General features: G+C 38.8%; 1 protein-coding gene across 1 annotated transcript in view; it reads right to left on the bottom strand.

Annotated features, from left to right (window-relative positions):
- The window catches only part of LOC121867236 (macrophage mannose receptor 1-like), a 255,702-nt gene extending 228,904 nt beyond the window's left edge, over positions 1 to 26,798 (bottom strand). Inside the window, exons 1-3 of the mRNA XM_042367088.1 lie at positions 26,652 to 26,798; positions 11,753 to 11,868; positions 6,836 to 6,990 (exon numbers count right to left, since the gene is read on the bottom strand). Of these exons, the coding sequence (XP_042223022.1) occupies positions 6,836 to 6,990; positions 11,753 to 11,769 (172 nt within the window). The 5' untranslated portion in view covers positions 11,770 to 11,868; positions 26,652 to 26,798. The remainder of the gene's footprint in view (positions 1 to 6,835; positions 6,991 to 11,752; positions 11,869 to 26,651) is intronic.
- Positions 26,799 to 27,978: the final 1,180 nt, after the last annotated feature.

The raw sequence follows: 27,978 nt of genomic DNA, 5'->3' as shown, positions 1-27,978 counted from the left end.
CCGAAGCATTCAACATGAATTTGAGTAATGGCATGTACAAACTGGACAATTTTGTAATTAAGAAGATTTGTAACCAGGTGAGAAGGTTGGGTCACCTTACCCTCTGACCTGACTACCGACCGTTGCAGTGCTATTTAAAGATTAGTAGGGTCATTACCTAATACCTGACCATTGTGGACCTGGTCTCACCCTCCTCTGTATATATACACCTTGTTTTGTACTTCTCTTTAGTCTGTACTCACCCCTGAAGATGTGAATTACACGAAAGCGCTTGGGAACTTCGTGTTTTCTTCTTTCCTTGTGGTTATCAGCATATACCTAGATCACGCGCACCTACAGTGATTTACTTGCATATATATATATATATATATATATATATATATATATATATATATATATATATATATATATATATATATATATATATATACTTCATTTTTAGTCTATATCCTACGCGGACTTTGAACATATAATCAACGACCTCACCAGCCAGGACTCGAACCCTCGACCTACTGTGTGGGACCAGGGAACGCTACCATTGGGAACTGCCCGTGCCATTTATGTGGATGTCAGTAGCATTTTACCCAATCCAGCTGTATGAAACACGAGATATAATATATACTTCATTTTTAGTCCATGGTCAGTAGCGTTCCCTGGTCCCACACAGTAGGTCGAGGGTTCAAGTCCCGGCTGGTGAGGTCGTTGATTATATGTTCAAAGTCCGCGTGTTATATGGACTAAAAATGAAGTATATATGGTACCTCGCGTTTCATACCAGGTGGATTGGGTAAAATGCTACTGACATCCACATAAATGGCACGGGAGGTTCACGGCGCCATCAGCTCGATGAACAGGCTTTGTGTGAAATATAACATAGTCTAGAACTGCTTTTAGTGTCTATGTGGCATGGTCGGTAGCATTTCCTGGTCCCACACAGTAGGTTGAGGGTTCGAGTCCTGGCTGCTGAGGTCGTTGATTATATATATATATATATTGATATATATTGATATATATAAGGAGTGTTGGTTACAAGACTAGCGAGGTTATCCTAAAACTATATATTGCGCTTGTGAGACCTCACTTGGATTACGCAGTTCAGTTTAGGTCACCATACTACAGAATGGATATATAATTCCTTGAAAGAATTCACAGGAGAATGACAAGACTAATCCCGGGCATTAGGAGCCTTGAGTACAGAGAGAGGTTAAAGCATCTTAATTTGCACTCCCTTGACAGACGTAGAGTGAGGGGCAATGGAGGTGTTTATAAATGGAAGTCAAGGCTAAACCAGGAGCAAACTCGTAACAATGATTTTAAATTAGACAAATTTAGATTTAAGCACGAGATAGATAAACATTGGTTTGGAAATAGAGTAGTGGATGAGTGGAACAAGTTATCAAACATCATCATTAACTCGAATACCCTGGATAGCTTCAAACATTGGTTGAATGGATATATGAGCAATAGGGGATGGTTGTAAACAGGACTGCCCAGTATGGGGCAATAGGCCCGCTGCAGTTTCCTCCATATTTATGTTGTTTTGTTTTTATAAGAAATACATGTACATTATTTATATATAGCGTGCCTTTTTTTCTGCTCCTGTTTACAATAAAGAAACATCTAAACAAATGAACAAAAACACTATGGAATGACACCACAAAATTTAGCGTATTTCATTTTCTTCAAGGTTGAACTTAAAAGTTTGTCATGAACTGACAGAATGAAACAAAACGTTAGAATAAGCTATAACTAGATGTAATTAACCTCATGGCTGTGTTGATATTATTGATGGGCGTGCGACAATCACATACTCTTCTACTACTTTGCTGTCACTCGGAATCGAGTATGACGATCATCCAGCTATGATACAATGATACGAGTTATTAGGGATGCCACTTTCATTGGTGAGTTTTGGGGTCACTAAAGAAGCCGATACGGAACCGGCACAGTTGTTTACAGATGTTTCACATGTGGAGAGTTACATCGACTGCGGGAGGGGCGGTAGCAGCGTTCTTCCGGTGTTGGCGCTTGTCTGCCTCGGATGCAGTCGGGCTAATCATCTCCCAGGTGAGAGGGTCAATTTGGCACTTTTTCAGGTTTGTCTGAGACTATCCTTATTCCTTTTCAGTTGCCCGCCGGCGTTACGTTTACTATTCGTTAGGTGACTGTAAAGCAGCTGCTTTGGCAGTCTACTGTCGTCCATACGGGTAACATGGCCAGTCCAGCGTAGTTGTTGATGGATAATGGTAACGTCGATGCTCCTACAGTTGATGTCAGCAAGAATACTGGCATTTGTTCTCTTGTCTTCCCAGCGAACTCGGATAAAACGTAGACTACGTTGGTGAAAGTCTTCAGGTACCTTGAGGTACCTCGTGTATGAGACCCATGTTTTGCTGCCTTATAGAAGGGTGAGGAGGACCACTACTCTATATACGTGAAACTTTGCACATAATTTCAGCTCCTTACAGCTGAAGACATGGTTTCGGAGTCTGCCAAAGGCTTGAGATGCACATCTGATCCGATGCTGAGTATCTTCATCAATGTCTGCGATGGTGAACAGGTGGGAGTCGAGAATCCGAAAGTGGGTAACATTAGAGAGGGTAGTGCCGTAAATATGGATGGATGGATGGTGGAGATGTGTCTGAACCAGCGGCAGGTTGAAAGAGAATCTGAGTCTTCCGTACATTCACCTTAAAGCCGAAGTGTGCATACGCATCTGCGTAGCTTCCATTACTTAACTTCAGTATGCAGACGATCTCACCCTTGTTGACAACACTGAACACGACCTAAAGAAGATCCTAAATACCTACGCAGATGTGCATACGCAGATGTGCATGCGCAGAATATTTACACTTTCATGTATGTCCTGCTTATGCCTTTGCTTTCACCCGGGCTGCAGAAGCTACTTGTGAACTAGCAATAGTATAAAGTAATGCTTGTACAGCTCTGCAGCAATGTGAGTACACTCCAATACCTTACAGGTTAGTGTTTCACGTGCATGTCACTAATGTGCCATATTTTTTTTTCCCAAAGCACACCAGTGTAATACTTATGTGCCAGGGTGTAGGTAAACATTCAGTAGTAGAAGGTTATCATATAGCTCCAGACTATTGTGAGCTCAGCAGTAATGCATTCAAAACCTTGTCTACTCACCATCATCTCGCATTTTTTATCAAATATAACTTCTGAACTGGTTCCCATACCATTTTTACTAAATATAATTTCAGCAGCCTTCAATTTGTCTCTAATAAGCTTAAACTTCTGCCTTATATTAATGAAACACAGTTTCCTACATTACAGGATCACCTTCTTTTATATTTATCTTCTGAAGTAATCCTACCTGGTTTTATCATACCTACCGTTTTATTTGTCATTTGCTTGATTGTTATGATATTTTGTTACAGGAAAATATCCTCTAGGTACACAATATTTCCAAGAATATTCTCCAAAAGGCATGTGCGCGATGCAATAGTATAGCTAAAGCACACTTTGTTGTTACATAGACAGGTATACCAAGGATTTAAACCTGGAATACTCGGTTGGTGGTGGCCGAGCGATGTAACAGCACCTTTGTTTTATATAAATATACCCAAATGTATATCACCAAGTTATTCACCAAGTGATTCACCATATTATTCACGACTAGATTACTTGGCTTTCATCTTTCTCAAGGGTAGAGCCATAGTCAGCTGATTTAGCAAACATCACCCCACTTTCACACACCCATGGAGTGGCAGTTCACTACTACCTTTGTAAGATGCCATCACAAGATTGTTATTTAATTTAGCTATTAACATAGTATACCTAAGTATAAGACAATAATATTATATGACAAAGCCACACGTCCTCAACATTGCTAATGCTGCCACCCGAAAGCTGGGACTGCTGTACAGATTCCGTAGCTACTTCGCTCCTGTGCAGTTGCTTCAAGTATATAAGGGATTCATTCATCCTAACTTGGAGTACTACTCTCATATCTGGTATGGCTCTTCGTCTGTCCAACTGTTAGATAGGGTGGAATCAAAGGCATTTCGTCGTATTATCTCTCTCCCTTTAGTTGATAATATTTCTTCCCTTTCTCTTCGCTGCAATGTTGCTTCACTCTCTCTCTTTTACACGTAATTTAACGGGCAATGTTCGGTGGATTTGGCATCTTGTGTACCTCTGGCAAGGCCGTGGGCTTGTAACACAGGCCTTGCCCACGGTGCCCACTGTTTCTCTGTGGATGTCGGTCACACTAGAATAGCCCGTTATAGTACATCCTTCTTTCCTCACATAGCCAAACTGTGGAATGCACTGCCTTCTTCTGTGTTTCCACACGCATACAATCTGTCGCACTTTAAAAAGATGGTTTTCCGGCATCTTCGTGGTGTAGATAAATATTACCTATCTCTTTTCTATTTTTAATTTCTTTTTACTCTTATTTTTTCTCCCCTTATGCCCCATTGTGGGTCGATGACCTGTGCCCGGGTGGGTTATTCCCGAAAAAAAATATATATATATATATATATATATATATATATATATATATATATATATATATATATATTTATATATATATATATATATATATATATATATATATATATATATATATATATTATATATATATATATATATATATATATATATATATATATATATATATATATATATCAACACTAATTTTAATAATAATGGTTGCCCTTCGAAATCGAGGATGGCCGGCCCAAGGGCCTCCAAGGAGTGAATTTGTTAAGTTGTAGAAGCTATAGCCAACACAACAACCACACCCCAAGTTAACGAGCTGCATGACCCAGTGTCAAGGACTAGTCCGAGAAGACTGGACAACTCGCCGACTGCACTGGCTAACCATTACCCCAGAATACGATCCGCTAATTGATTAACATCCAGGATCCCAATTACTGCTGGGTAGACAGAGGCAAATGGCATAAAGAAACCCACCCATAGTTTTACCCTGCCTGAGGATCGAACCCATGTTCACTTGCATGCAAAGGGAGGATGCTGACCATATATATATATATATATATATATATATATATATATATATATATATATATATATATATATATATATATATATATATATATATATATATATATATACATATATATATATATATATATATATATATATATATATATATATATATATATACTGTATATATATATGCGGGCAAATCACTGTAGGTGCGCGTGATCCAGGTATATGCTGATAACCACAAGGGAAAAAAGAAAAACACGAAGTTTCCAAGCTGTGTAATAGAAAACTTACTAATGTGTGTTCATACATTCATTATTATTCTGCCCACCATAATAGAGTCAAACAGTCAGTATTTTCAACAATGTTTTTACGTGCTTTGAGAATTTGCAGCCCGGAATTCATTGATGAGGAATATAAATATATCTATAATATTGGCTCAAACCTTAAATACCCTAGATCTTTCATAGACAAATGCCTGAACATTACTAAGAAATCTTTTTATAGAACTGATCCCAAGCCCACCCATGACCATAAGAATCTCTTAGTATTACCATTTCACAAAAATTTCTCTCAAATTCCTTTACATCTAAAAACCTGGAACATCAATGTGGCATTTAAAACCTCATGCACTGTTAAATAAATCTTAATCAAGAACTCCCCCAACAACACAATTGGTTGCATTTATAAAGTTCCTTGCAAGGAATGTATTATGTTTTACTTAGGCCAGACAGGTAAAGATCTTGTAACTAGACTTAAACAACATAAATATAGTGTTAGGACAGGCCAGGAATCCAATGCTCTGTTTGTTCATCTGAGAGATAATAAGCATTGCAATGACTGGGATAATGCCTCCTCAATATTACCTTGTAATTCAGTTGACAGTAGGAACAGTATAGAATCTAGTCTCATTAAACATACCGAAGCAGTCAACATGAATTTGAGTAATGGCAGGTACAAACTGGACAATTTTGTAATAAAGAAGATTTGTAACCAAGTGAGAAGGTTGGGTCACCTTACCCTCTGACCTGACTACCGACCGTTGCTGTGCTTTTTAAAGATTAGTAGGGTCATTACCTAATACCTGACCATTGTGGACCTGATCTCACCCTCCTCTGTATATATACACCTTGTTTTGTAGTTCTCCTTAGTCTGTACTCATCCCTGAAGATGTGAATTACACGAAAGCGCTTGGGAACTTCGTGTTTTCTTCTTTCCTTGTGGTTATCAGCATATACCTAGATCACGCGCACCTACAGTGTGTGTTGGTGTGTGGATTAGTGGATGTCATCATTATGACCTGACCTCCTGTTTTTAAGGTCACCCTGTATATTTAAGCCTCTCTCTGTCCATGTAATCCAGTTGCCTCTGAAGATGTCTTGAATAAAGACGAAAGCTAAGGTACTCCGTTGTTTCCATTTTCCCGTGTGATTTCATCAAGATTTATCTTATCCACGTTTTCATTGTGGATTTACATGATATATATATATATATATATATATATATATATATATATATATATATATATATATATATATATATATATATATATATATATATATATTCAACAACCACCTTTTCTTTTGACTTTTAGTTGTCTGGACTCTGAAGAGAGGAGCAGTGCACACATCATTCATTATATTCTCTGCCATTAGAGGTATAAACCTAATATATTCTGTGCGTATTTATGTGTGTTTTTTTTAAATGAATGATCTCCTATACTTGTCAAATTTGTTACAAGTAGTTTACCTCATTAATTATATCAGGGGGAAAAACCTTTTAGTAGTCATAATTTCTAAAAAGAAGTTAAACTAACAGAAGTTAATCGAATTATCTCATGTTCATTAAAATTTACCGGGTTCATATTCGTCCCAGTTGGTGAACTCAGCAGTATCACCGTTGACCCAGGAGAAGGAAACGGAGCCACTAGCTTCAGTCTTGCCAGAAAGACCAATCCATACCCAGCTGCCCAGGTCTCCTAAGAATGCTGATGTATACGAATTCTCGAACCTTTAAAAAAAGTTGGAGTAGTTTTGTTAAGATATAATTGTATTATAAACAAGAAATTAGTAATAGTTATTTCCACTGAATAGGAACTTACCAATTAGCGTTGTCTTCTGTGTGGGGACGGGGTACTGGGGGAGAGAAGGGAAAGTGTGCAGTGTCTCAGTTGGGAAGATTACAATGCAGAATAACGCTTTGACATCGCCGACGGGTTTCCTCAGCTGAGTGTAATCGTCTAGCACTATCGAGATGGAAATACTAAAGTTACAATAGGATAAGAGGGGGTGAATTCATGTTCTAAGTAAGGTGTTCTTTGCAAAAGGGGTCATTTGTGAGAAAATGTATAATGGATAAAATTGAATCTATATCTTGTAGAAGTAGAGAAGTTTCGTTTAACCCCTTGACTACGAGATGTCAAAAGAGTGTCAAAATGTTATCCTGCATTGTAATCTCTTCCAGATGATATACATTTCCCGTCCTCATCCCTGTACTCGTACCAAGTCTCCTCCCCATAGAAAAACGACTTGTAAATAATTTACAGTGAATATAGACCTAGAATTAAGTTGGAAATTCGATATTCGGAAAGAAATACAAAAACCCGCATTCGAAGTGTTAAATAGACGAGAAGGGTTGGTAAACGAAGAAGATGGCGGCGAAGGTACTGTATAGTAGTTAGGGTAAGTTATTGACATATTCAAAGAATGAGTGTAAAACATGGAAGGAATATTCTGTATTTAAGGATTTGCTGAACAGAGTTGAATGAAGCAAAAATTTATAAATTTGACCCAGGTTCTTGAGGGAGGTGGATCAGGGGAAGTGAGAGTTTGTTGGCTAAAGGCTGAACATGGGAAACAGTGAAGTCACCACAAAAAATGATGTCTGGAAAAACTTTATCGTTTACTGCGCAGACTACGTGCATTTATATAAAGTTTTATCAGTTATATAAATGTTTGGGATATATCCAACCGAACAAACTGGAGTTCATTATCAATTGTGCTATATGTTTGGTATCATTTGCTCCTGTTTGCCTTATGTTCGGTACAAAACAAAGAAATAATGAAAAGACTTCATTCGAAAGCGAATTTCATCTTTGACTTCGACCTTTTATGATAAACATTTAAAAATTTCTAACGTCCTCATTTGCATTTTGATAATCCAGATACTTAACATTATTTTATAGAATAACAAGTTTACCTACCAATTGTGAACACATTTAGTTTGAAGAAATGGACAGCTACACCAACATTTTCTATGAACCAATCAACTATTTGTAGCTGTAGACGAGGGGCGTGGCTTAAGGGCCAGGTTAGCGTGAAAATAGTATAGTGTATATTTAACTACTTTACACGTGACCACTTTACATTTTACTTCAGTACACGTGACTAATGTAAAAGTAACCCTTATACGTTTAACTACTGTGCGCATAGCTACTTTACATTGAACAACTGTACACGTGTTTACTGTACACGTAACTACGGTTCACTTAACTACTGTGCACGTGACTACTGTTCGTATATCTGCTGTTCACGTGACTACTGTACACGAAACTAGTGTACGTTAGATCAGTTAAACGTTAACTATGAGAACTGCTGACTGCTGACTGCTGTTCTGGACAAATGGCCTACAGTAGCCGACCCCAGGCAAAATCTTTACTGAGACCTTCAGTATATCACTGTAGGCCCAGGTGTTCTCATCGCTAGCCATTTTGTAACATTTGAGGTTTTTATCTTATTCTACTTACTTGTGTGTGTATTTCTCAATGGACGAGTGTCGTAACTTTGTAAGAAATACAAAACACATATTTGTCATAAAGAAATCCAGTTTTTGTCACACAGTAAATCATAAATAGTGATAATCAGCCAATATGAACAACAGAAACTAAGGAACGGTCATCGAGAGGTCAGACTTGGGTTCTTACTTGCACGTCTGTGTTCCAGGTCGACTCACAGAACGGGGGTCTGGCTAAACCTTTTTCTGGAAGGGTAAGCCTGCTGCAGAGAGAAATCGCATTTATGGAGTTGGCCTTGCCATCCGCCAACGCATCCTACACAGCCAAACTGAAGTGCCTGTTGGGATCAACAAGCACCTCATGACGCTCAGAGTTCCACTGAATCACTCACGACATGCCTTTATCATCAGTGCATATGCCCCAACACTGGATGCAGAGGATGGCATCAAGGAGGCCTTTTATGCCGACCTTGACAAAGTGCTAACCGCTATCCCCAGAGAAGATAAGGTTGTGCTTCTTGGTGACTTCAATGCCAGAGTCGGTAGAGATGCTGACATTTGGCAGGGAACCACAGGGAGAAATGGACTAGGGAAGTGTAATCCCAACGGCCTACTCCTCGTCAGCAAGTGTGCTGCACACAACCTGTTTAGGAAGGTTGACAAGTTCAAGGGTTCGTGGCAACACCCACGATCCTAACACAGGCATCTCAGTGACTACATCATTGTCAAAGAAAGAAATTGCCGAGATGTCCTCATCATCCGAGCAATGCGTGGCTCAGACCACTCAAAGTGCCTCATCAGTTACGTACAGTAGCGGAGATATGGTACCGTAATTTTCAGACGCCTTACAGTCCCGTAAATTTTCGTACTCAAAACTTATTTAGGGGTCCGTAAGCAGTCTATAACTCTACTGTTTACACTGTAAATTCAGTTCTCTTGTCCGAAGGTATATGGCAGTGTATGAGCTAATTGGCCAGTCGTCGCTCAGTTATCAAAATCATCACAAGACAAGGAGAAATCAGCTGAGATCGACGCACGTGATAGTTGCTAGACGTACTTCAAGCGTCAATAGTGAAGATGGAATTATGTTTAAATAATACTTGAGGATTGATATCTGTCTGGTGGCACTTTTGGGGGGCGGCACTTTTGGGTCTGCTCATCACCCATATCTGCAGCGACTGGAGACGTTAATCCATCCCTTTGTATCGGCGGCAAGTTAATCCTTGTCGTGTCTGACCTAACACCTGACCCACATCATCACGGCCACGTCATGAGCTACACCCTTGCTATGCGCCCCCCCCCCGCCACACACACACAACCTGTAACCTGTTGAGGATTAAGGAAACAACTTCAAACAAGTACGCCAGTGAGCTCATGTGGTGTGGGTCAGGTGTTAGGTCAGACACGACGAGGATTAACTTGCCGCCGATACAAAGGGAAGGATTAACGTCTCCAGTAGCTGCAGATATGGGTGATGAGCAGACCCAAAAGTGCCGCCCCCCAAAAGTGAAGGATCACGAGATGCTGAATTGCCATACGACATTGAAATGAGGAGAGAAATGTTTTCTTCGCTGGACAGAGTGATCCAAGAAATAACTTTGAGATTTCAACAGCTTCATGAACTTGCTGAGAAATATGCCTTCCTTACCCCATTGAATCTTTTGGATGATAAATATGAGTGTCAAATAGATCACGATCACGACGACATTGATAAAGAGGAGTTCCTCGTTGAGAGAAAAAGACTTCAGCATTTTGTTGCTGTTGCTGTTGCTGCTATAACTATTAAAGACAGAATACAGACGTGGAAAGAAGGCCCCCTTGAACTTTTGCAGTTTATTCAAAAGTATAACCTTGGGAACTCGGTTTCAAATATAGTAATAATGCTGAGGATTTTCCTCACAATTGCTGTTAGTGTTGCTACCTGTGAGAGGAGTTTTTCGAAACTAAAACTGATCAAGAATTACTTAAGATCTACTATGAGCACCTTGCGGTTGAGAAATCTTGCCATACTGTCTATAGAGCGACAATTGACAGATGAAATAGTTTTTGACAATGTCATTGAAGAATTTGCCAACAAAAAAAAACAAGAAAAGTTACTTTGTAGAAAGTTGTAGTTTTCATTTCAGAAATAAAGATGGTCCTAATTTTTACACTTTTTTACTTTTTTCCCTATCCTATATGTCGTTTTTGCTTTTTGTTTAACTGTTACTTATAAAGTTTAAGTATGTTTGGGGTGTATTTAAAGCATACTATATTTGAGTATGTGAAAGTACAGTAATATTATAATGGTACACAAACTATTTAATATATATATATATATATATATATATATATATATATATATATATATATATATATATATATATATATATATATATATATATATATATAAGAGTGAGTCACTGTGCAATATGTATTTTGTGGGGCAAGTGGCAACTCATATGCCCTGCGGCACACACTCTAGCTACGCCACTGCATATACACCTACCAATACAATGAAACAATGTTTCATAAGCCCACCACTACCACGATACAGCCGAAAAGGTCTATACTGTATATGTCATACACACACCTCTATCATGACACAGAAGAGTAGTCCTACATGAATTTCATACAATCATTGTGGATAACTTCCAACAAACTATTGAACAAGTAATTTGAGGATGTGAATGTCCTCTCCTGCGGCTGTACACAATTCACTGGTCGTACGATTTAGGTACTTTTTCATTTGATTTTCAATTGATAAATAAATAATAATTCTTAATATGGATTTATATGAGAAGGACAGCAGTTTATTACTCATAGAAAAATTTCATATATAATAAGCTCAGTATTGTTTTACCTCATGACTCACACACAAATATTTACAATTACATACATTTCAAATCCACGGTAACTTGTAAAACTAAGAACATTTCTCTTAAAAGATAAATTTGTTAGTAAATAAAATAAAAATATACCATTTGATAAGCCATAAGGATTAAAACATACAATATGAGAATGGATATAATTATCGCAGATAAAAACTCTGTGTATGTACCTGTCGTTGAGCACCATGAGATGAGCCCCGCGGGACTCACAGTCAGCCTCAGCGTCACTCCACGTGTGTTGCACGTCAGCGAAATTATAGCACGACCCTCTGTATACCTCATCACCCTGATGAAAAGTCACGGCATGATATATATATATATATATATATATATATATATATATATATATATATATATATATATATATATATATATATATATATATATATATATATATATATATATATATATATATATATATATATATTGCTACCGAGAAACGAAATCCAATCACATATAACTGCGAGAAAATAAACTTCCTGGAGTTAAGATATTTCCTGAACCACCTCGGTGGTCCTTAGGAATATATCAATACCTTGGTAGTCTTCAGTAATATATCAATACCCTGGTGGTCCTCAGTAATATATCAATACCTTGGTGGTCCTCAGTAATATATCTATACCTTGATGGTCCTCAGTAATATATCAATACCCTGGTGGTCCTCAGAAATATATTTATACCCAGGTGGTCCTCATTAATATATCAATACCTTGGTGGTCCTCAGTAATATATCTATACCCTGGTGGTCCTCAGAAATGTATCAATACCCTAGTGGTCCTCAGTAATATATCTATACCTTGGTGGTCCTCAGTAATATATCTATACCCTGGTGGTCCTCAGTAATATATCTATACCCAGGTGGTCCTCATTAATATATCAATACCTTGGTGGTCCTCAGTAATATATCAATACCCTGGTGGTCCTCAGAAATGTATCAATACCCTAGTGGTCCTCAGTAATATATCTATACCTTGGTGGTCCTCAGTAATATATCTATACCCAGGTGGTCCTCATTAATATATCAATACCTTGGTGGTCCTCAGTAATATATCTATACCCTGGTGGTCCTCAGAAATGTATCAATACCCTAGTGGTCCTCAGTAATATATCTATACCTTGGTGGTCCTCAGTAATATATCTATACCCAGGTGGTCCTCATTAATATATCTATACCCTGGTGGTCCTCAGTAATATATCTATACCCTGGTGGTCCTCAGTAATGTATCAATACCCTGGTGGTCCTCAGTAATATATATATATACATTGGTGGTCCTCAGGAATATATCAATACCTTGGTGGTCCTCAGCAACATATCTATACCACGGTAGTCCTCAGTAATATATCTATACCCTGGTGGTCCTCAGTAATTTATCTATACCCTGGTGGTCCTCAGCAATATATCTATACCCTAGTGGTCCTCAGCAATATATCAATACCTTGGTGGTCCTCAGTAATATATGCTATACCCTGGTGGTCCTCAATAAATATCAATACCTTGGTGGTCCTCAGTTATTAAATCTGTACCCTGGTGGTCCTCAGTAATGTATATATAACTTGGTGGTCCTCAGTAATATATCAATACCATGGTGGTCCTCAGTAATATATCTATACCCTGGTGGTCCTCAATAATATATCAATACCCTGGTGGTCCTCAGTAATATATCAATACCTTGGTGGTCCTTAGTAATATATCTATACCCTGGTGGTCCTTAGTAATATATCTATACCCTGGAGGTCCTCAGAAATATATCTTTACCCTGGTGGTCCTCAGCAATATATCTATACCCTAGTGGTCCTCAGCAATATATCAATACCCTGGTGGTCCTCAGTAATATATCAATACCCTGCAGGTCCTCAATAATATATCTATACCCTGGTGGTCCTCAGTAATGTATCAATACCTTGGTGGTCCTCAGTAATATATATATACCCTGGTGGTTAACAGTAATGTATCAATACCCTGGTAGTCCTCAGTAATATATCAATACCCTGGAGATCCTCTGTAATATATCAATATATTGGTGGTCCTCTGTAATATATCAATACCTTGGTGGTCCTTAGTAATATATCAATACCCTGCAGGTCCTCAATAATATATCTATACCCTGGTGGTCCTCAGTAATGTATCAATACCTTGGTGGTCCTCAGTAATATATATATACCCTGGTGGTTAACATTAATGTATCAATACCCTGGTAGTCCTCAGTAATATATCAATACCCTGGAGATCCTCTGTAATATATCAATATATTGGTGGTCCTCTGTAATATATCAATACCTTGGTGGTCCTCAGTAATATATCTATACCCTGGTGGTCTTCAGTAATATATCTAACCCTGGTGGTCCTCAGCAAGATATCTATACCCTAGTGGTTCCAGCAATATATCAATACCCGGGTAGTCCTCAGTAATATATCTATACCCTGCTGGTCCTCAATAATATATCTATACCCTGGTGGTCCTCAGTAATATATCAATACCTTGGTGGTCCTCAGTAATATATATATACCCTGGTGGTTAATAGTAATGCATCAATACCCTGGTGGTCCTCAGTAATATATCAATACCCTGGTGGTCCTTAGTAATATATCTATACCCTGGTGGTCCTCAGTAATATATCTATACACTGGGGGTCCTCAGTAATATATCGAACCCTGGTGGTCCTCAGCAAGATATCTATACCCTAGTGGTCCCAGCAATATATCAATTCCCTGGTAGTCCTCAGTAATATATCTATACCCTGCTGGTCCTCAATAATATATCTATACCCTGGTGGTCCTCAGTAATATATCAATACCTTGGTGGTTCTCAGTAATATATATATATACCCTGGTGGTTAACAGTAATGTATCACTACCCTGGTGCTCCTCAGTAATATATCTATACACTGGTGGTCCTCAGTAATATATCTAACCCTGGTGGTCCTCAGTGATATATCTATACCCTAGTTGTCCTCAGCAATATATCAATACCCTGCTGGTCCTCAATAATAAATTTATAACCTGGTGGTCCTCAGTAATGTATCAATACCCTGGTGGTCCTCAGTAATATATCAATACCATGGTGGTCCTCTGTAATATATCAATACCTTGGTGGTCCTTAGTAATATATCTATACCCTGGTGGTCCTCAGTAATATATCTATACCCTGGTGGTCCTCAGTAATATATGTAACCCTGGTGGTCCTCAGTAATATATCTATACCCTGGTGGCCCTCAGTAATATATCTATACCCTAGTGGTCATCAGCAAAATATCAATACCCTGCTGGTCCTCAATAATATATTCATACCCTGGTGGTCCTCAGTAATATAACAATACCTTGGTGGTCCTCAGTAATATATCTATACCCTGGTGGTCCTTAGTAATATATCTATACCTTGGTGGTGCTCAGTAATATATTAATACCCTGGTGGTCCTCAGTAATATATATATACACTGATGGTCCTCAGTAATATATCTACTCATTTGTGGTCCTCATTAATATATCAATTCCCTGGGTGTCCTCAGTAATATATCTATACCTTGGTGGTCCTCAGTAATATATCAATAGCCTGGTGGTCCTCGCTAATATGTCTATATCCTTGTGGTTCTCAACAATATATCTATACCCTGGTGGTCCTCAGTAATATATCAATACCATGGTGGTCCTCTGTAATATATCAATACCTTGGTGGTCCTTAGTAATATATCTATACCCTGGTGGTCCTCAGTAATATATCTATACCCTGGTGGTCCTCAGTAATATATGTAACCCTGGTGGTCCTCAGTAATATATCTATACCCTGGTGGCCCTCAGTAATATATCTATACCCTAGTGGTCATCAGCAAAATATCAATACCCTGCTGGTCCTCAATAATATATTCATACCCTGGTGGTCCTCAGTAATATAACAATACCTTGGTGGTCCTCAGTAATATATCAATGCCCTGGTGGTTAACAGTAATGTACCACTACCCTGGTGGTCCTCAGTAATATATCTATACCCTGGTGGTCCTTAGTAATATATCTATACCTTGGTGGTGCTCAGTAATATATCAATACCCTGGTGGTCCTCAGTAATATATATATACACTGATGGTCCTCAGTAATATATCTACTCATTTGTGGTCCTCATTAATATATCAATTCCCTGGGTGTCCTCAGTAATATATCTATACCTTGGTGGTCCTCAGTAATATATCAATAGCCTGGTGGTCCTCGCTAATATGTCTATATCCTTGTGGTTCTCAACAATATATCTATACCCTGGTGGTCCTCAGTAATATATCAATACCTTGGTGGTCCTCAGAAATATATCTATACCTTGGTGGTCCACAGTAATATATCAATACCTTGGTGGTCCTCAGTAATATATCAATACCCTGGTGGTCCTCAGTAATATATCAATACCCTGGTGGTCCTCAGTAATATATCAATACCTTGGTGGAACTCGGTAAATATAACAATACCTTGGTGGACCCTAGTAATATATCTATACCCTGGTAGTCCTCAGTAATATATAAATACCTTGGTGGTCCTCAGTAATATATCAATACCCTGGTGGTCCTCAGTAATATATCAATACCCTGGTGGTCCTCAGTAATATATCAATACCTTGGTGGTCCTCAGTAATATATCTATACCCGGGTGGTCCTCGGTAATATATCTATACCTTGGTGGTCATCAATAATATATCTATACCTTGGTTGTCCTCAGTAATATATATATATATATATATATATATATATATATATATATATATATATATATATATATATATATATATACCTTGTTGGTCCTCAGTAATAAATCTAAACCCTGGATGTCCTCAGTAATATATCAATACCCTGGTGGTCCTCAGTAATACATCTATACCCAGGTGGTCCTCAGCAATATATCAATACCCTGCTGGTCCTCATTAATATATCTATACCTTGGTGGTCCTCAGTAATATATCAATACCTTGGTGGTCCTCAGTATTATATCTATAACCTGGTGGTCCTCACTAATATATCAATACCTTGGTATTCCTCAGTAATATATCTATACCCTGGTGGTCCTCAGTAATACATCTATACCCTAGTGGTCCTCAGCAATATATCAATACCCTGGTGGTCCTCAGTAATATATCAATACCCTGGTGGTCCTCAGTAATATGTCAATACCCTGGTGGTCCTCAGTAATATATCTTTACCCTGGTGGTCCTCAATAATATATCTATACCCTGGTGGTCCTCATTAAAATATCTATACCTTGGTGGTCCTCAATAATATAGCAATACCTTGGTGGTCCTCAGTAATATATATATAAAACCTGGTGGTCCTCAATAATAAATCTAAACCCTGGATGTCCTCATTAATATATCTATACCTTGGTGGTCCTCAGTAATATATCAATACCTTGGTGGTCCTCAGTATTATATCTATAACCTGGTGGTCCTCACTAATATATCAATACCTTGTTATTCCTCAGTAATATATCTATACCTTGGTGGTCCTCAGTAATAAATCTAAACCCTGGATGTCCTCAGTAATATATCAATACCCTGGTGGTCCTCAGTAATACATCTATACCCAGGTGGTCCTCAGCAATATATCAATACCCTGCTGGTCCTCATTAATATATCTATACCTTGGTGGTCCTCAGTAATATATCAATACCTTGGTGGTCCTCAGTATTATATCTATAACCTGGTGGTCCTCACTAATATATCAATACCTTGGTATTCCTCAGTAATATATCTATACCCTGGTGGTCCTCAGTAATACATCTATACCCTAGTGGTCCTCAGCAATATATCAATACCCTGGTGGTCCTCAGTAATATATCAATACCCTGGTGGTCCTCAGTAATATGTCAATACCTGGTGGTCCTCAGTAATATATCTTTACCCTGGTGGTCCTCAATAATATATCTATACCCTGGTGGTCCTCATTAAAATATCTATACCTTGGTGGTCCTCAATAATATAGCAATACCTTGGTGGTCCTCAGTAATATATATATATAAAACCTGGTGGTCCTCAATAATAAATCTAAACCCTGGATGTCCTCATTAATATATCTATACCTTGGTGGTCCTCAGTAATATATCAATACCCTGGTGGTCCTCAGTAATATATCAATACCCTGGTGGTCCTCAGTAATATATCAATACCCTGGTGGTCCTCAGTAATATATCAATACCCTGGTGGTCCTCAGTAATATGTCAATACCCTGGTGGTCCTCAGTAATATATCTTTACCCTGGTGGTCCTCAATAATATATCTATACCCTTGTGGTGCTCAGTAATAAATCAATACCTTGGTGGTCCTCGGTAATATATGAATACCACAGTGGTCCTCAGTAATATATCTATACCCTGGTGGTCCTCAGTAATATATCAATACCTGGGTGGTCCTTAGTAATATATCTATACCCTAGTTGTCCTCGGCAATATATCAATACCCTGGTGGTTCTCGGTAATATTTCTATATCCTGGTGGTTCTCACTAATATATCAATACCTTGGTGGTCTTCGGTAATATATCAATACACTGGTGGTCCTCAGTAAGATACCTATACCCTGTTCGTCCTCAATAATATATCAATACCTTGGTGATCCTCAGTAACATATCTATACCCTGGTGGTCCTGAATAATATATCAATACCTTGGTGGTCCTCAGTAATATTTCAATACCCTGGTGGTCCTCAGTAATCTATCTATACCCGGGTGGTCCTCAGTCATATATCAATACCTTGGTCGTCCTCAGTAATATATCTATAACCTGGTGGACCTCGGTAATATATCTATAACTTGGTGGTCCTCAATAATATATCTATACCTTGGTGGTGCTCAGTAATATATCAATACCCTGGTAGTCCTCAGTAATATATCAATACCCTGGTAGTCCTCAGTAATATATCAATACCCTGGTAGTCCTCAGTGATGTATCTATACACTGGTGGTCCTCAGTAATATATCAATACCTTGGTGGTCCTCAGTAACATATCTATACCCGGGTGGTCCTCAATAATATATCTATACCTTGGTGGTGCTCAGTAATATATCAATACCCTGGTAGTCCTCAGTAATATATCAATACCCTGGTAGTCCTCAGTGATGTATCTATACACTGGTGGTCCTCAGTAATATATCAATACCTTGGTGGTCCTCATTAATATATCAATTCCCTGGGTGTCCTCAGTAATATATCTATATCTTGGTGGTCCTCGCTAATATATCTATACGTTGGTGGTCCTCAGTAATATATCAATAGCCTGGTGGTCCTCGCTAATATATCTATACGTTGGTGGTCCTCAGTAATATATCTATACCCTAGTAGTCCTCAGCAATGTATCAATACCCTGGTGGTGCTCAACAATATATCTATACCCTGGTGGTCCTCAGTAATATATCAATAACTTGGTGGTCCTCAGTAATATATCTATACCTTGGTGGTCCTCAGGAATATATCTATACCCTGGTGGTACTCAATAATATATCAATATCCTGGTGGTCCTCAGTAATATATATACCCTGGTGGTCCTCAGTAATATATCATTACCTTGGTGGTCTTCAGTTATATATCTATACCCTGATGGTCCTCAGCTATATATCTATACCTTGGTGGTCCTCAGTAATATATCAATGCACTGGTGGTCCTCAAATATACCTATACCCTGTTGGTCCTTAGCAATATATCAATTCCTTGATGGTCCTCATTAATATATCTATACCCTGGTGATCCTCAGAAATAATACAATACCTTCGTGGTCCTCGGTAATATATCAATACCTTGGTGGTCCTCAGTAAAATATCTAATCCCGGGTGGTCCACAGCAATATATCAATACCTTGCTGGTCCTCAGAAATATATCTATACCCTGATGGTCCTCAGTAATATATCAATACCTTGGTGGTCCTCCGTAATATATCAATACCTTGGTGGTCCTCAGTAATATAACTATACCCGGGTGGTCCTCAGTAAAATATCAATACCTTGGTGGTCCTCAGTAATATATCTATACCCGGGTGGCCCTCGGTAAAATATCTATACCTTGGTGGTCCTCAATAATATATCTATACATTGGTGGTCCTCAGTAATATATCAATACCCTGGTAGTCCTCAGTAATATATCTATACCTTGGTGGTCCTCAGTAATTATCATTACCCTGGTGGTCCTTAGTAATATATCTATACCTTGGTGGTCCTCAGTAATATATCAATACCTTGGTGGTCCTCAGTAATATATCTATACCCTGGTGGTCCTCAGTAATATATCAATACCTTGGTGGTCCTCCGTAATAAATCTATGCCCTGGTTGTCCTCATGATTATATAAATTACCTGGGTGTCCTCAGTAATATATCAATAGCCTTGTGGTCCTCGCTAATATATCTATATCCTGGTGGTGCTCGAAAATATATCTATATCCTGGTGGTCCTCAGTAATATATCAATACCCTGGTGGTCCTTAGTAATATATCTATACCCTGGTGGTCCTCAGTAATATATCAATACCCTGGTGGTCCTCAGTAATATATCTATACCTTGATGGTCCTCAGTAATATATCTATATCATGGTGGTCCTCAGCTATATATCTATACCTTGGTGGTCCTCAGCTATATATCTATACCTTGGTGGTCCTCAGTAATATATCAATGCACTGGTGGTCCTCAGTAATATATGTACCCTGGTGGTCCTCCGTAATATATGAATACCTTGGTGGTCCTCAGTAATATATCTATAACCTGGTGGTCCTCAGCTATATATCTATACCTTGGTGGTCCTCAGTAATATATCAATGCACTGGTGGTCCTCAGTAATATACCTATACCCTGTTTGTCCTCAGTAATATATCAATACCGTGGTGGTCCTCAGTAATATATCAATACCCTGGTGGTCCTTAGTAATATATCTATACCTTGGTGGTCCTCAGTAATATATCAATACCCTGGTGGTCCTCAGTAATATATCTATACCTTGGTGGTCCTCAGTAATATATCTATATCATGGTGGTCCTCAGCTATATATCTATACCTTGGTGGTCCTCAGCTATATATCTATACCTTGGTGGTCCTGAGTAATATATCAATGCACTGGTGGTCCTCAGTAATATATGTACCCTGGTGGTCCTCCGTAATATATGAATACCTTGGTGGTCCTCAATAATATATCTATACCCTGGTGGTCCTCAGCTATATATCTATACCTTGGTGGTCCTCAGTAATATATCAATGCACTGGTGGTCCTCAGTAATATACCTATACCTTGTTTGTCCTCAGTAATATATGAATACCGTGGTGGTCCTCAGTAATATATCTATACCCTGGTGGTCCTCAGTAATATATCCTATACATTGGTGGTCCTCGGTAATATATCAATACCTTGGTGGTCCTCAGTAATATATCTATAGCGGTGGTCCTCAGTAATATATCAATACCTTGGTGGTCCTCAGTAATATATCTATACCCTGGTGGTCGTCAGTAAAATATCAATACCTTGGTTGTCCTCGGTAATATATCAATACCTTGGTGGACCACAGTAATATATCTATACCCTGGTGGTTCTAAGTAATATATCATTACCTTGGTGGTCCTCAGTAATATATCTATACCCGGATGGTCCTCGGTAATATATCTATACCTTGGTGGTCCTCTATAATATATCTATAACTTGGTGGTCCTCAGTTAATATATCAATACCCTGGTGGTCCTCAGTAATATCTATACCCGGATGGTCCTCGGTAATATATCTATGGCTTGGTGGTCATCAATAATATAATATACCTTGGTGGTCCTCAGTAATATATATATATATATATATATATATATATATATATATATATATATATATATATATATATATATATATATATATATATATATATCCTGTTGGTCCTCAGTAATAAATCTAAACCCTGGATGTCCTCAGTAATATATCAATACCCTGGTGGTCCTCGGTAAGATACCTATACCCTGTTCGTCCTTAGTAATATATCAATATCCTGGTGGTCCTCAATAATATATCAATATCCTGGTGGTCCTCAATTATATATCAATAGCCTGGTGGCCCTCAGTAATATATCTATACCTTGTTGGTCCTCAGTAATATATCAATACCCTGGTTCTCCTCAGTAACATATTTATACCTTGGTGGTCCTCACTAATATATCTATACCTTGGTGGTCCTCAGTAATATATCAATACCCTGGTGGTCCTCAGTAACATATCTATACCCTGGTGGTCCTCAGTAACATATCTATACCTTGGTGGTCCTTAGTAACATATCTATACCTTTTTGGTCCTCAGTAATATATCAATTTCCTGGTGGTTTTCAATAATATATCATTAGCCTGGTGGTCATCAGTAATATATCTATACCTTGGTGGTCCTCAGTAATATATCAATACCCTGGTGGTCCTTAGTAACATATCTATACCTTGGTGGTCCTCACTAATATATCTATACCTTGGTGGTCCTCAGTAGTGTCTGACTTCCTTGGGTGTTAAAATATTACTGAGGACCACCAAGGTATAGATATGTTACCGAGGACCACAAAGGCATTCAGATATTACTGAGGATCACCAAGGCGATAATATTACTGACGACCACGTAGGTGATAATATTACTGAGGACCACCAAGGTGATAGTTTTGCTCAGGACCACCAACGTGATAATATTACTGAGGACCACCTAGGTGATAATATTACTGAGAACCACCAAGGTCATAATACTACTGAGGATCACCAACGTGATAATATTACTGAGAACCACCAAGGTGATAATATTACTGAGGACCACCAATGTGATATTATTACTGAGAACTACCAAGGTGATAATATTACTGAGGACCACCTAGGTGATAATGTTACTGAGGACCACCTAGGTGATAATATTACTGAGGACCACCTAGGTGATAATATTACTGAGAACCACCAAGGTGATAATATTACTGAGGACCACAAAGGTGATAATATTACTGAGAACCACCAAGGTGATAATATTACTGAGGACCACCTAGGTGATAATATTACTGAGGACCACCTAGGTGATAATATTACTGAGGACCACCTTAGGTGATAATATTACTGAGAACCACCAAGGTGATAATATTACTGAGAACCACCAAGGTGATAATATTACAGAGTACCACCTTGGTGATAATATTACTGAGAACCACCAAGGTGATAATATTACTGAGGACCACCTAGGTGATAATATTACTGAGAACCACCTAGGTGATAATATTACTGAGGACCACCTAGGTGATAATATTACTGAGGACCACCTAGGTGATAATATTACTGAGAACCACCTAGGTGATATTATTACTGAGGACCACCTTAAGTGATAATATGACTGGGGACCACCTAGGTGTTAAAATACTACTCTGGACCACACTCCGCTATTTAGATGAAATCTATGACTATTAACATATACCTGAGAAGAAAAGTTATCCTATTTTCGCAAGTCCTTATTTGTAATCATACTTAAAGAAAGACCAAATGTGATAATGGTTAGTAGTACTGTCCTCCTCACCAGATAATGCTATACAAATATAATAATGGTTAGTGGTACTGCCTTCCTCACCAGATAATGCTATACAAATATAATAATGGTTAGTGGTACTGCCTTCCTCACCAGATAATGCTATACAAATAAAATAATGGTTAGTGGTACTGCCTTCCTCATCAGATAATGCTATACAAATATGATAATGGTTAGTGGTACTAGTGGAACGGCATAGCTACAATTTTCATAACAATTGTGCATTTAATGATGAAAGCGCCAAATTTGGCACAGCGATGGAGTAATGGTATATGAACATTTTCAGATATGGAACCACTCGATACTGGATTTAAATGGCCGCTATAAGTCAGGGGCGGTTTCAGGAAAAAAATTCAGGTTACACCACGTTACTGTCTCAGTCCTGTGAGACTATCTAATACTGCGAAGCATAGGAAAATAATAGGCAATAGGAAGAAAGAAAAGGGGGTTCAGAGGCATTCGATGAACCCATAATACGTCAACTGGTGGCCAAACAGATTCAGTGGAATTGGCCCGCAAATTACGGCGAAGAGAAATTTATTATGATTCTGGGCGGTTTCCACATTGAAATGGTGACTCTGATGATGGCAGGCAGTTGGTTGCAGGTGGTCAGAAACCCTAGTGCAAGCCGATATTGCCAGCCCAGGAACTGCAAGCTCTTTCATAAAGGCTGTTCACGTCACACGCACCAGGCGAGGCCATCAGATAACAGCAGCAACCCTGAACATCCTACAGCACAAGGCTTATGGCAAATACACTGAAGATGCCCAAAGTGATGGTCATGAGCCCCTAGAGTTTGGTGTCTGGTGTCATCAAAGGGCTGAATGTTGTCCCCAGTTTCAGTACTGGGCAACCACCCTCAACCTAGAGCTAAGTATCTTTATGTTTGTTAGATCACTACGAGAATCAAACTTCTCGCTATACATGGATGCTCTGGCTGAACTGTGTCAGTGGTTCTTCGCCTTGGATCATACTCATTATTCTCGGTGGGTTCCAGTCCACCTGAAGGACATGACATAGCTCGCGGACAAGCATCCTGATGTTTCTGCAAAGTTTTAAGCTGGACATTTCACTGCAAAAAAGACAGCCCGCCGTTTTTCTGCAATGTCACTAGACCAGGCACATGAGCAGAACAATGCCTGCATCAAAGATGATGGTGGTGCAGTCGGTTTGACTGGAAACCCTAGTGCACTTCGACGGTGGATGGTTGCAGCTCCAGAAGTAGCACGGGTCATTGCTGAATTTGAATCATCGCAGAAAGCTGAGGAAACCAAGGCTAACTTCCACCATCATGAGCAAACCAACACGACGCAGGACAAGTTTCTTCAAGCTGTGAAAGCACTTACACTTGTCATGGAAGAAATGAGAAACCCATTTGAAGAAGAAACTGCTGACCTAATGGTTCTTCATACAAAGGAAATCTTGTGTCCAGAAGCCGTGAAGAGTGTACAAAATGTTGTCAAGCTTGGATGAGAACAATTCCATTCATATGTAAGAGAACGCCTTGAAGACAAGTGTAAGCCTATTGGTGACACTGTTAAGCTCTACAAGCTAACACTATTCAGTTCTATGAAATCCAAGTCTCCAACTAGGAGTAAGCAGCAACTAGACTTCGCAAAAGACGACTGTGGACTCTTCTCCAGGCTCTACATAGCCTGTCAAACAAGAGAGGGTGATTTGGACGAATTCTTCAAGCATGAAAACCGGGCCTATCAACCAGCACTCTCCAGTAATGGGAAACTCCGCTTCAGCAAGAAGACCGACTTACTCACACCCCTTGAACAGCTTGCTGACAAGATCACTGACGCTCCACATGTCACCTCAATTATACTCGATGGACATACCGTTGTGGAAATGTTGAAGCCAGGAGGCAGTAGGACATTTCAAGAATACAGCACAGTTGTATTCATTTCCAATATTGAATCACAGCTCGAATATCGATCTCGACTTGACCTGGTATGGGATTGCTACCTGAAATCTGGGAGCCTAAAAGCAACAGTAAGATGTAACCGTGGCAAGGGCATTCGAAGACGTGTCACTGCCTCTGGTCCTCTACCTAGCAACTGGCAAAACTTTCTCCGCAACAGTGACAACAAAGAGAAACTCTTCAGTTTCCTCTCAGAACAGGTTATGCAGTTGGTTGTCAAAGAAAGTAAACAGCTGGTTGTCAGAGACAATAAACAGGTACTCACTGTTTCACCCCGGAAGGACACTGCCAACTTGGCACCATGCAACCACGAAGAGGATGATGGTTCATGCAGCTGATGCCTTGGAATGCAGTCATCGGCGAATACTCATTCGTACCGTCGATGCAGATGTTGTCATCCTTGCAGTTTCTCTAGCGAATGAACGGAGTGAGGTACTAGATGAACTATGGCTTACTTTTGGCACAGGAAAGAATCGACGTTACGTAGCAGCACATCAGATTGCAAAGGCTCTGGGACCTGAGAAGTCGAGAGCTCTTCCAGTGTTTCACGCAATAACGGCTGCGACACGGTATCTGCCTTTGCAGGTCATAGCAAGAAGACAGCCTGGGCCACATGGAATGCATTTCCGGAAGTGACAACCGCCTTCCTCAGTCTGGCTTCCACCCCAAGTGAGCTGCCTGATGGTGTCCTGTCGACACAGGAGAGATTCATCGTGCTGCTCTATGACAGTACGAGCACATGCTGTGACGTGAACGTGCTGAGAAAGAAACTGTTTTCAAGAAAATCAAGATCACTGGAGGATCTCCCACCAACACGAGCAGCTCTGGAGCAGCACATAAAGAGAGCTGCTTATCAGGCTGGACATATCTGGGGACAGGCCACAATAGCGTTTGTCAGTTTGCCATCACCATGTGACTGGGGTTGGATGAAGTCGGGTGATGAGCTGGAGCCACTCTGGACCACACTCTCTGAAGTGTCAGTCATGCCACGAGCTCATCTCTTGCGGTTGCAGAAAACACTGCGGTGGCAAGTGTAGGTGCAAAAAAGCTGCACTTAAATGCACTGACCTTTGTGCATGTGAAGGTGGCTGTTAAGCCAAATATCTACAGAGATTCGGCCTCAATAGCCGAATGTTCAGAATTCTTTTTTAAGTTTTGGGACTTCGGAAAATTTGTATGTTAATTTTCCAGTGTAATACTTTTACTTGTCTTTTTCATTGTAATAAACTTCGAAAACTATCACAAATGATTTTCGTAACCCGGATTATGTATATTGATGCATTGGAATGAAATATGCAACCGTAAAAACAGAAATACATAGTTTAGCGTATCCTGAACGGCGGCCATCTTGAAATTCAATATAACGCCCACAGAGGTTGAGTTTCTAGTGGTTCCATATCTGAAAATATTCACCAAGTTTTACTCTATATCTGTGCCAAAGTTAATGCTTTCATCATAAATAGTACAATTGTTTGGCAATGCCGCTGTACTATACTGCCTTCCTCACCAGATAGTGGTTAGTGGGACTGTCTTCCTCACCAGATAATGCTATACAAATATAATAATGGTTAGTGGTACTGCCTTCCTCACCAGATAATTTATCTTCAACCATAATTATAAAATAAGTCTTACCGCATTACATCCCTTATTGGATGGGTTAATTGGTCTTGCTTCTTGAACCTTCTTACAAATGTAAGTTTTCGGAAATTCACAGTCTTGTAACTTCCATTCACCATCTGAGCTAAGGTAGTCAAAGGAGGCACACGAAGAATCCGTGGAATAAACTGTGGAAGCATTAGAAAAAATAAAAATATATAGAAATACTTACAAATATTAAATGACACTTTGAGTGAGTGAAATTCTTAGGTCTTTAAAAAATGGCAGAAATAAGGGTTAATAAAATGATAACCTGCAACAGGTGAGATTTTTCACACACATAAATTAAAGTGAGTAATGTTTTGTTCTTTGAGCATAAATCAAATTAAAACAAGGAATGGACATTCTCCCATATCTCAGTCCATAACTTAAGGTATTTTCACTGCTGTTCTAAAAGTAAAAAAAGATGCCTAATCGTGTAATAAAAGGGGACGTGATAAATGCAGATAGTGCACAACAGAAGAAAAATGTAGAATAGTCTCCTTCGGGCTTTATATAGCAGTAAAGAAAATAGACCCAAACAACAAATTAAGAGATAATCTAAGAGAGAGAGAGAGAGAGCAGAAGATAGTGGTAGATGTGAGGTAGACTTCAGAAGATTATCAAGAAGATATATGTTCATTAAAATCAAGACAAAAGCAAGAAATAGTAAAAAAACAAAATAGTTCAAGACAATAAGACTGAAACAAATACTCAGCCAAAATTTTAAAATGTAAGCTACAGTTCGTGAATGCAACACGGTGAAATGCAAGATTTCTAACAAAGGTAACAAGTGTAAAACAAGTACCACATTAATAACTGAGAAATCTACAGCACACAATGGAAACAATGAAAAAAAATCTTGATTTTATTGGATGTATGAAGGACCACTGTGATAAAATTCCCGAAGTTTCTAAAAATATATCCTGTCTCGCTCCTGTTCAGATTGGGCAGATTCTTTAAGTAACAACAACAATGATATTGGTAAAGTACTCTAATTACGTTAATTTGGATATGTTTCTCAAGTTTATATTCTGATCTAATTTAGTAAGAATTTCACAACAAAGGTGTAATGTTGTTAATTCCACTATAAAAGGACCCTTTTAAACAGAAACAAACGAAAAAAGTTACCGAACCTAAACTAACCTGCCCAAAATCGTGATTTTTTTTTCTGGCGCTTTTTATTGTCTTCTTTTTCGGTCACTGTTTGGGCAATTCGCACTTTGGGGAGGGATGGGAGATGGTGCACGACCATTCCTTGGGCCACAAAAACCTCCCTATCAAATATCAGATTTCTTTATTCACACATTATATATATATATAT

Source organism: Homarus americanus, unplaced genomic scaffold (genome assembly GCF_018991925.1).
Source record: "Homarus americanus isolate GMGI-L3 unplaced genomic scaffold, GMGI_Hamer_2.0 scaffold6317, whole genome shotgun sequence".
NCBI classification, from domain to species: Eukaryota; Metazoa; Arthropoda; class Malacostraca; order Decapoda; family Nephropidae; genus Homarus; species Homarus americanus.
The sequence above is the reverse complement of the archived record's forward strand: the minus strand, read 5'-3'. Positions and strand labels throughout refer to the sequence as shown.